Source organism: Perca flavescens, chromosome 20, assembly GCF_004354835.1.
Source record: "Perca flavescens isolate YP-PL-M2 chromosome 20, PFLA_1.0, whole genome shotgun sequence".
Classification (NCBI taxonomy): domain Eukaryota; kingdom Metazoa; phylum Chordata; class Actinopteri; order Perciformes; family Percidae; genus Perca; species Perca flavescens.
This window is the reverse complement of record NC_041350.1, coordinates 10449571-10460895: the sequence shown is the minus strand read 5'-3', so window position 1 is coordinate 10460895 and position 11325 is coordinate 10449571. Positions and strand designations below refer to the sequence as shown.

At 38.8% G+C, this 11325-nt stretch overlaps 2 protein-coding genes across 2 annotated transcripts; both read right to left on the bottom strand.

Annotated features, from left to right (window-relative positions):
* Positions 1-473: 473 nt before the first annotated feature.
* LOC114546485 (thrombomodulin-like) lies at positions 474-2428 on the bottom strand. The gene has a single exon (XM_028565275.1). The coding sequence runs from the start codon at positions 2304-2306 to the stop codon at positions 1161-1163; it is 1146 nt and encodes a 381-aa protein (XP_028421076.1). The 5' UTR covers positions 2307-2428; the 3' UTR covers positions 474-1160.
* An 81-nt stretch (positions 2429-2509) lies between these two features.
* cd93 (CD93 molecule) lies at positions 2510-5033 on the bottom strand. Its single transcript, XM_028565274.1, has one exon. It carries the CDS (start codon positions 4979-4981, stop codon positions 3170-3172), a length of 1812 nt encoding a protein of 603 aa, XP_028421075.1. The 5' UTR covers positions 4982-5033; the 3' UTR covers positions 2510-3169.
* Between the last annotated feature and the right edge of the window lie 6292 nt (positions 5034-11325).

Below are 11325 nucleotides of genomic sequence, written 5' to 3'. Positions count from 1 at the left end.
GGAGGACTGGTTCCAGGTGTCAGACTACATTGCTGATTGTGTTCTGATGTTTCCTTACAACAAGTGTGGAGAGGAGGGACGTAGGGATCATCAGATAAAGAGGAAGAGGGATCTACTCAGTTCTCCATTCAGAGAAAAAAAGTCCAGAAAAATGTAAACTGTAAAATAAATACTATATTTATTGACTGACTTTTAATTTCTGTTTGAAAATAAAGCCGATTAAATGGAAAATTGAAACCAGATGACAACATTTACCAATTCAGGAATTGTCAATAATATGCATTGTTTTTACAGAAGACAATATGAGTTGTCATAATAACTAAAACACAGATATTACTCATACCACTGTAAGTTAGCATGAACAAATGAGGACACATTACTGTTGAGTAATTAGTTTCGCCCTTTTCAGCAGTTTTGTACAACAGAACTGTAGATGGCACTCTAAGAACAAGAATAATGCCAGCAATGACTTGTTATGAATGACTTCAAATTTTAATTTCATGTCATGATACACAAAGGAACAGAAATTACATGAAATCACCCTCTAGAGTCCCATATTATAGACCATTTCACTCATGTACTTCAAAACTCATATTTTACAAACAGTTAAATGTAGGCTATATGCACAGATAATAATGTTTAAAGAAAAATTCAGTGTTGGAAAGAACACAGTACATTCATGTTGACACAAGGAGCTAGCACTATCCCTGAGAAATTCCATTTTCAGATTAGCATTTTACTTATGAAATATATGCTTAACTCATAAAATGAGAATAATTAGGATTTTCTGACTACCACATATAAAATGACCTCTCATGAAAATATGTCTTATATGCTGCAATTGCATAAAATGTAGTATTATATACATATAGGCTATTTAATCCAAGTTAAACTTTTAAATTACTTGCTTTTAATTATGCATGAGGAACTAAGTATCGCAGTTCATCCACTTCTGAAACAGTCCCCCTTTATTTAAAATTAATTCATATTAATTCATATTATTATTATTATTATTTTATAATGCATTACCTTGACAAAAAAAACCTGTTACTCAAAAAAGTTTATTCTGAGAAGTTACAGACTGCAGCCATCTGATAAATGTGATAAACTTGAAATGCCAAAGGGACCAGCGGAGTTGGTGATCATCGTTTGGAATGGAATTAACACTCAATATTCTCCACAGGAGCAGTACACGGCTGATTGGAGTTTTGTTCTCTGCGCTTCTGCTGCTTTACAACATAAAACCTTATCACAAATATAAACACTACCACAGCCACAACAACAAAAATCCATATCCAGAGAAACCCACCAGCAGGCGCAGAAGAACCCTTCAGTGTATGATTATTGGTTGCTGGTTTAACAAAAGCTACGACGATAGGAGTTGTGACAGCAAAACTTTCGCTGCCCTTTGCTTTGACGCATTTGACTTCATTTTTTAGTACAAATCCTTCTCCGCAGGAGCACACAAAACTTCCAAAAGTGTTTTTACACTCTTGATCACATCCTCCATTCAAACATTCATCAATGTCCTCACAAAATGTACCACTTAATACAAAGCCATCAGGACAGTAGCATTCGCTGGCTTTTCCCTGACATTTCGCTGGGCATTTATGTTGTGGACAGTGTAATTTGCACTGTTCGGGGTTCTTGCTGTCTGGGATATAGCCACTGTAACAAGAGCATATATAACCTCCTTTTACATCTGTGCATGTATGTTCACAAGGACCACCTTTACAGCCTTTAGAGCTTTTGATAACATTAGGATCGGATAATTCTCGTGCCTGGCATGCATCTTTGTGCTTTGTTTTGCACAGAAACCCATCCATTTTGTCCGAGCAAAGCCTCTCTGTCCACTTTTGACCATTTGAAAGTGACACACAGCGTGGAGAGCAGACTTTAACACTGTCTTTCCATGTGCCAAAGGATGGAATAAAGCTACTGTGCACATTACCAGAGGTCCACTTATAGCCTCTCAGTGGAGCTGAAAGGTTGCTGCAGGCAGAAGCTGGTAAACGCAGTCCAATCCAGAAGTTTCCATACAATTCTTGTTTTAAACTGTCAATGGTGCTCTCATCTGTCTCAGACCAAAATGTCATTAGTTCCCCGTTCCTGTCACGGCATGCTTCCTCAGCTGTTTGAAAATCCACTCTGTCTTGATCTACTGTTATGCAGTCACTCCCAGTACAAAAAGGCCTACAGACACCAGTCTGCTCCATGCCAAATCCTGTCGTTATAGAAAAGAACAAAATCACTGACATTGTCATTACCTTCACCGGCACAAAAACAGTCAGTTGCAAGCAGGCCATGATGTCGTGCAGTAGATCATCCTATCAAGTCATCTGACTATAGTTCGGAAAATTTAGAGCCTACCTACTCCGGAAGCAACACCCCTCAGGACAATAACAACGGTAAAGACAGGAAGGAAATGAGATAATGTTACACTACTGGATTTTTCCAACATTGGCAAAGCCAAAGATCATCATTATGCAGATATAGGAAAAAAAACCTATTCATATTTTAGAAAAAACTATTTATTTTGTCTCATAACATGACTTAATCATCACATAGCATACAGTATATTGATTCAATACTCTGACGTACATGTGTTTATCATTAAATATTTACACCAGCATCAGATGTGCAAACTCCATTCAGCAAGTAAAATGAAAGATTGCATGTCTGAGTAAACAATCTGAATACTTCTTCCATGACTGCCATTTTGGTATTGAGTGAACAGGCACTGATACTGCTCAAACGTATACAGTATATTGATAAAATAGCAGAACATGTGGCCAGACAAGACAAATTACAAAATTAGCTGACTAATCTTAACATAAAAATGCTCACTTTAAACAAATACATCCTGGTACAGATGAATCATTGTTAATATTTCTTCTTTTTCATTCTTTTTTCTTTCTGGAATCATCTGGCACCCAGTCCAAACTATCAGTTCTCGATAGTCATCCTCATACAGAGCCCCTTACATCTACACACATACACATATTTACACTTTGCTTCTTCTTGCCAAAATCAGCATATTTTTTTTCTAGTTTTTATTTGATTTGATATGTAATATTTCACAACAACACAGCCTAACCTAGAGAGGCTGCAAAACATAAATTACATAAATAAGCATGATAATCCATGAAGACACGCCACCACTAACAGGTCATAGGTCATCAGTCAAGATGGACTCATATAGTTTCTCTAAACGAGGATCCAAACCAGAAGACACCCAACAGTAGCCATCTGTACTGGTATTTTTCTTGGCTTCTTTTTTGGAGCGAGTGCATCGAAAAATTGCAATAGCCAGAGTCAATGCAACTAAAAGCAGCAGAGGAATGACTGAACCAAGGATGCAGATGATCATCTTGGAATTCACTGTCTTGGCAAAACCTGTCACCAAAGATACGTTTCTCTGCTGATCATTGTGCGTAACATTCACCAGGTCTGGAAGTGGTGCGTCAGTGTGAGGGGACTGGTGTTGGAGCTCAACTGTAGTTCTGGTTAAAGACTCTGTGACGTCTGATGAAGTAGCTGATGTTTCTGTCATATCTGGAGCGCAGGTCGATCCATCTGTCTCCATGTGGAAGCCTTGCGGGCAGATGCACAAGAAGCTGCCTAGAGTATTGACACATTTGAACTGACAGAGATTATTGACGCATTCATTAATATCTACGCACGAGTAGCCATCCTCGGATAAAGTGAAGCCCTCGTTGCAGGAACAAGAGAAGGAACCCAAACTGTTCAAGCAGCTGTGCTCACATCTTGTTTGCGAGCACTCATCCATATCCCTGCATTCACCATCAACCATTTCGTAGCCGCCTTCACATGCACATGTGTAACTGCCGTGCGTATTTATGCACAAATGATGCGCACAGGCTTGTGACTGGCACTCATCAATATCAGAGCAGCTACGCTGGTTTGCATCTAGTTTGAACCCATCTGGACATTTGCAGAAATACCCAGACTCCCTCATTAAGCACTGATGCTCACAGGTGTCAACGCCGCACAAGTCTTTTATCCTGCAACTGAGTCCATCCTCATCCAAGTTGTAACCTTCTTTGCAAAAGCATTGAACCTCATCTGTATCCTGGTGGCACAAATGTTCACATCCGCCATTGTTTATCGTGCAATTTTGCTTCCCTGTTTTGCAAAATGGACCAGGTTCAGTCCAACGATAGATGTCGTCCATCCCCTTGCACACAGCATATTGAGACTGTTGGTCACTACATAAAATAACAGCATATGTTCCGAGCGGAAATGATTGCATTTCACTTGTTTGTGGCTCTTCTGAGAAGGGCGGTGTGTAGGTGATTTGTCCAGGCCCCAATAGAGCCAAAGGTTTACACATTCCCTTAAAATAAAACTTACATGCATAAAAAGCAAGGCTTTTGCAAGGTCCAGCAGTCCATTTCAGTTGGTTCTCACCTGATACAGTATAATGAACTTTTACACATCTCTCCTCAGTGCATGTGGTGACAGGTTCTTTTTCCCAGTTGGAGTAGTGGGAATCTTCCTTCCCAGATACCCACCTAAACCCCCTGAGAGTCTTGTCAGCCATCACACAGTCCCCTGTGTGCAGTTTTAATCCAATCCAAAATGTAAACACCCTGTCCTGACGTTGTCTTTGGATCTGTGAGAGAAGCGAGCGCAGCACATCCTCTTCTTCTTCATCTCTGACTGTCATCAGATAACCTCCATTGTGGTCACAGTTTTTACGGGCATCCCTAAAGCTCCTTCTGTCCATATTCAGGGTGAAACAGGCGTTTGAGGTACATAGCGTCTCATGTTCAGCTCCAGATAAACCCTCAAAGCTGTTGATGAGCAGTAGCAGAAAAATCCACAACATAATTGCTATAGAGATAAACAAATTAACTGATATCCAGAAGGTCCTTGGGATCTTTAGGGGTGAAATGTGACCAATATGTGGTTGTCCATTCGTAGCCAAAAACAAGTGCTGTGGGTCTGAGACTAACATTCATGCTCATGCATCCTGTTTGGGACAAAAACTAAAGACGGAAACCATGTTTAGCAGCAGTTATGGGTTCTTTTTTACTCCCCCACTGACCAGTTCCGTTTTGAAATAAAAAAACAATGGCAGGCTCCGCAGTGTTTTGACTGCTTCTCCAGATGTCTCCGGCCCAAGTGAACTTTAGGCATTTAAGCTGACTCCCTTGATTGTGGTGCCTTACAATACATGAACATGCAAAGGTCAGTGCCTCAGAGACACTTGACAAATGGACGCTGTGGATGGATGCATAATAGCTGCTGGAGGCAAGGAACCTGTGACCTTTGCCACCCTGCTGCCACTGGGACAACAGTTCACATGCACTTTATTTATATAGTGTCATAAATAATTTTTTTACTTATATGCAATTTTTACAATCTGCATGTAGATGTGTAACGTTTAATTATTGATTGAATTTATTGTAACTCTAAATGTGTGATGATAAAGATAAAACCTTTTATGAAATACTTCTTTGGTTGTAGTGCCTAAATTCAGACTCTATCACAGTTGGAGATAATGTATACATTTATTACATAAAGAGTGGTACAGAGCCTGCCTTGTAGGAGTTATGGGTGCTAGTGTGTAAATATGACTACACAAAGTAAAAAAAGAAGAAATGAATGTTATTCAAAATTACAATTTAGTCATCCAATTAAGGTACCTTGTTATTACGCTAAATGAACTACTCACATTTATCTTAAACTAAAAACAATGCAGCTTTCCCCAGTTTTTTTTTTTTTTTTTTAAATTGACAGCAATGCAAACTGAACCAAAACAGTTAAACAGTCAAGTTTAAAATATTGTGGATTTGGGTATACTTGTGTATCACCTGTGTGTGTTTAAGTTGGCCTAATGTACTGATTTCTATGGCCAGAGCCAAGGACATTTATGTTATTTCAGACATTTCCTGTATTTGTTTAAACACAGGAAGTGCCACAACTACAATAACAGGAAATAGAGTAAAAAACATGCACTCCTCCACCCACTGAGCTCACACAGGCAGTTACTTCAAAGTAATCCATGTAGAAAGATCTTCCATTTCTATCTAATATAATGCTATCAGATTAAAACCATATTATATGTGGCATTTGTTTTTAGGAATTCCCACACTATCATTTAAATCCTATTACAGTCTAACTGGAGCCATGGCATGCAGAAGCAATAAACAAGATGGACATTAGCTCTGGCTTTTTAAGAGGAAACACCAGCCAAGACTCACATATTGACTCACATAATGGCATTTACATTTTGTAAGGACTTCTCCTTCTAATTTTACATCGCTGTATCAATATTTTTACTTAAGTAAAGAGTTTAAATACTCTTTCCACCACTGAATTTCTCATATTCTGCAAGTGTGCAAGTAAAGCTCCATAGAGTGGTTTAACTTTCTGCACTGGCAGTTTTTAGCCATGCTTGTGGCGTGCTGTATGTCAGTTGCTCCACCACTTTGGTTCAGACTAAATTACCTCAATAACTATTGGTTTACCATACAAATGTGTACATACATTTCTTAATTAATTCTAACCAGCATCACTGATTTTAACTGAATATAAACTTCTTAAGATGTGCAAAGAAGTGCCATGTCATGCTAGCCAAGTGGTAGTTGATGCCAAGGATTATTGCTTCAAATTTCTATTTTTTTTAATCTTTTAATGCTGTGAGTCCTCCAAATATGATTCCATTCACCCCTATGTATTAGAGGGGTGGAGCAAATTTCAGCGACAGAAATCTAACCTGCAAAAATAAAACCAAAACTATCTCCACTAGGGTCAAGTTAGAAAATAGGTGAGACGCATGGGATTCAGACTATAATGTAACATACCTGAGTTATATACAGTAGAGATTAGACATGTTGCGGCATTACAGATTAACAATTTCTACAGAAATGTATTCATTTTCTTTGTCAGTTCATTCAACAATGTCTTAGTATAATTTGCAGATGTGTGATTGAAGCTACACAACACTAACTGGACTTTCTCCACTTGCTGCTTCAAAATTCAGAAATTGAACTTAGTGAGCTTTAGAGGTGCTGGTAGGCAGAGTTTGTTACTTATGGACAGAACCAGGCACAAGACATACAGACACAAGAATGGTACCAATGATCTTATTTGACTTTGAAAGTGAATAAGTTACGGAGCCCCGGAAGTGACCTGGAGGAAAAAAAAACAACAACAAAAAAACATGTACTGGGGACAAACACTGACTATACTGTTGCGAGATCATGACTTTGCTTTACTCGCTCGCATGGTGGATAATAATTACGTGATAATGCAGCCATTATACTGTACATACGTTATAAAATACTCTAATCAACGAAGCTATTCATACACAAGAGGACAGTATGGGCTACTAACATGGAACACTCAAACTCTGCTCAGACCCAAGTCACTACAGTTAATGAGGTGTTGCCAGTTTTGGGCCTCTGGAGCACCCCAATGGCTAAAGTGCTATTGGATGGCTAAATAAATATGTTGTGCAAGACCATTTATGTAGAATAATAAGAATAAATACATTTATAATGCACTATAAGCATGCAAGCTAAGGCTTAGGTCTCATGCTAGCTTAAATCATGTACCCAAAAGTGGTTCCCAGGGATAAAAATAATGAAGACCCCTGGGCTAGACTAATGGAAGTCAGGCTGTACATCAGGGGCGATTCTAGGATCTGACCTTTGGGGGTGCTCAGCCCCTAATGAAAAGTTGATAGCAGTTAAGCTAGGGGGGTTTGGGGGCATGCTCCCATAAGATTTTTTTTTTTTAAACCCTTAAATCATGACTTCTTGTGAGTTTTGGGGAAAGAAATAGACAGATTGAGATATGCAATTATGACAAACTATCAACAGATTCAAGGCATCTGCTGTGAAAAAAGATGGAAACTACAAAGCATGATTATTGCAGCACACATACCCAGGGGTGTTGGACTGGGGGGAAGGGGACTGAGTGCCCAGGGCCCTCATGTGAGGAGGGCCCAAAAATATGATAGAATTCATAGCTTTGGCTGCTGGAGGGGCCCATAGAAAATGCCTTTCACAGGGCCCAGAATTTGGAGCTACACCCCTGCACATACCTTGAATGGTAAAATAAGCCTTAACATATTTTTAGACAAGATTATTCATGTTTTTTTCTGCTGTTGATTTTCAACTTTTTCATCTAATCTAATAATGCCTCTGAACCAGATGGGGAAAACACAACATCTCTTTTTCTTAAGAGCCTAGTCCTCCATGAAATGCATATGTAAATATAATGTGAATGGAATGTTTTAAGTGTTTTTGCCCGTATAATATATGTCCACTTTCTCACCTGGTTCTTCCAGGTCCCTCTCTTTGTCCACTCTCTCTCCATCCTTCTCTCTCTCTCCCCATCCTCCTCTCTCCCTCTATCTCCTTCCCTCCGTCCTATCACTGACAATCACATACAAAACATTTTGTAATCAACTAGAAAATAATCTGCAAAAAAAAGAGAAAACAAAACACAGTAGTCCTACCATAGACATGTCTTATAGGCTACCTAGCCATTTTCTCACCTTGTTCATCTTGCTCTCTCTGCCCTTCTCCCTCTCTATTCTCCTCGCTCCTTTGTGCTGTCAACCAGAAGGCAAATGTAATCAACTAATCAACAGAGAATGCATTGTGTAGGCTACCAAAGTAGAGCTGATGAAGGTCCTGCTACTCCCGAAAACATGTCTTTTCGCTTTTTTCTTTTATTTGAGCCGCTTGGGGAACTTTTTTCATTTTGGCGTTTAGATCATTGACATAACAGAAAGGTTTAGACCGTTTAGACTCGTCTTTCTCCGTCTCTGTGTACTTCCCATTTCTCCTGTCACCGTTTGTTTATCTTTGGCGGCGCACTGTGGGACGGACTAGTCCATTTCATTGTGAAAGTAGGGGGTGCTGACCTCTCTCAGCAAGCAGGGCGCCTGCAGCTGCTGGGGGCGCTGATCTGCTAATTCCCCACACAGTGAAATGATAGAAAACAGAAAAACGCTTTGCAGCACAGAGGATTATTTATATATTTTTTTAAATTAAGTGGCTGCCCGGTTCACCCGTGTCAAAAACCGCCACTACTTTGAGCACTAAACGATCTCACATTATCACAATAAGGACTTTATTTTCAGGGGGGCTGAGATGATATTTAGGGGTGCTTCAGCAAGCTGCAAGCAGTTTATAACGCCCCATATTTGCATTTGTTGTTAGGCAGCAACCTCTAGTTGACGTAGTAATTATCGTGGGACCAAACGAGGAAGTAAGGTGACGAAGTACATGAGCGCCAAACTCCGCATAAAGAGGCAGGTTGGAGTGGTGTATAGGTCAAACAACCACAGGAGTTTTACCCAGGAGACCGGTGTTTGTCTTGTGTGAAACCAAAAGTCAACAGACATTTTTTCAACTTAACCGACTTTTTTTATGAACCTAAGTCCGTGACTTGTTTTAAACAAATCCATTATCTTTTCTTAAACCTAACTAAGTCTTTTGTTGCCTAAACCTAAACTTAAGTAGTTCAATTTCACAACATTAAATAGAATGGTCATGTGTTGTTTACAACTGCCAATGTTTGACCGTTAAATAGAACAATCTTTCATTCAGTCATTTATGGAGCTATTGGGAATTGCCCTAGTCTGTCATTAAGGTATGACAGAATAGGACACTAAATATCTAATAAAATTCCAATGACCCCAATGGACTTCCTCCTTCTGGAATTTGGCACTACAGCTCCACTTCTTGAGAAGTGTGAAGGTAAACGCTGCCTGATATTAATAAACAGCAATCCAACACTGGAAAATCACGGCTTGACCACGCCATTAAACAACAAATTCTATTGTTGTCTATTGTTTGCTGAATATACTTAGGGAGCTTTATGTGTTCCCTACTTGCAAATAAAACAAGCATTGAGTAGGAAGACCTTTGACTTTTATGATGAATTTGATATGTGAATTATTTTCTCTAACTTCTCTTATTTCTCTCACTATTGTGTGGCAGTTGAAACATATGAAATATCTCTGACAGTTAGTCGACTGTAGTTTATACTGTGCCTGACACACACACACACACACACACACACACACACACACTCACTCACTCACTCACACACACACACACACACACACACACACACACACACACACACACACACACACACACACACACACACACGTACACACGTGTATGGATATATTGGAACCTATCATCAGTTCTTTCCTCAGTTCTTTCCATTAAAATCAATTATTGCTAATTCAAAGAGAACAGCAGCGTTGGCTGCATCTCAACTTATTGGCTGATTTTAATTTCAAATCATTACTGTAATGGCAACACCGATACTCAATCACAGGGTATCTGTCATGTCTATGTGACGATAAATGGACCTGACCTTTATCACAGTCTCAAACCTTTTGTAAACACTGGCAGTCAACAGCCAGATGGCAGTACTTTTTACGTTTTGCAAGCAGCCAGTACTGTTAATGGGACATCTTTTTGTCTTGACTGATAATTGACAACCAGTAGTGATCCGCTCTGAAGATAAATGTGCATATAATAAACCCATAAACAAACCAGGTCAAGATGACTTCAGGCAATAAATATGAACTCTCTCTTTCTCTTTCCCTTTGTTCTACTGTAGCTTACAGCCGTACAAGATCACGCCTCAGGTGACCATATGCGGTGTTTGTTCAAAGATAATGGCGAGTTGTTAAGAAACATAAGTTCCTTGCCAGCCAAGGTAGAGTCAGGCATTTACAGACAAAGTCTCTCCGTCTCTTACCTGCAGGACCACCCACACTTTTCTCTCTTGAGCTGTTGAGGTAAGATCTTCAATAGTCAATATTTTAAACTGGTTGATTCAGATTTCACATTTTAGCAGATTGCTGCATATTGACATATAGCCTAGCATAGTGCAATGGCTTTTGCTGCAGAGAATCAGGCATAATAACATGTTCTAGTTTACATTTTAAGAGTAAAAGTGTTGTCTATAGTGGTATTCTAAGGAATAAATGCTGTACGTTTGCACTTTGCATCGTAAAGTGATATGTTATGAAGATATTGTTTCAAATATACTTTTACTATTTATTTTACTGATACTATAAATGGTAATATGTTTTATAAATTACAGGGGCACTTTTGGACTGCAGTGATTTTTGTATAGTTCTAAGTCAATTCAATTTCAATTCAATTTTATTTTTTAGTATCAAATCATTGTTGATTGTTTATTGTATGTCTTGTTGATAGTTTATTTTTATATCATGTTAAAGTGTTGATTGTATATTTTATGTCATGTTAAATTGTTGATTGTTTATTCTATGTCCTTTCTATTTATAGAAAAACA

Excerpts from the sequence above, each read along its gene's own strand:
- cd93 (XM_028565274.1), bottom strand. The coding sequence starts at position 4,981 with ATGTTAGTCTCAGACCCACAGCACTTGTTTTTGGCTACGAATGGACAA.
- LOC114546485 (XM_028565275.1), bottom strand. The coding sequence starts at position 2,306 with ATGGCCTGCTTGCAACTGACTGTTTTTGTGCCGGTGAAGGTAATGACA.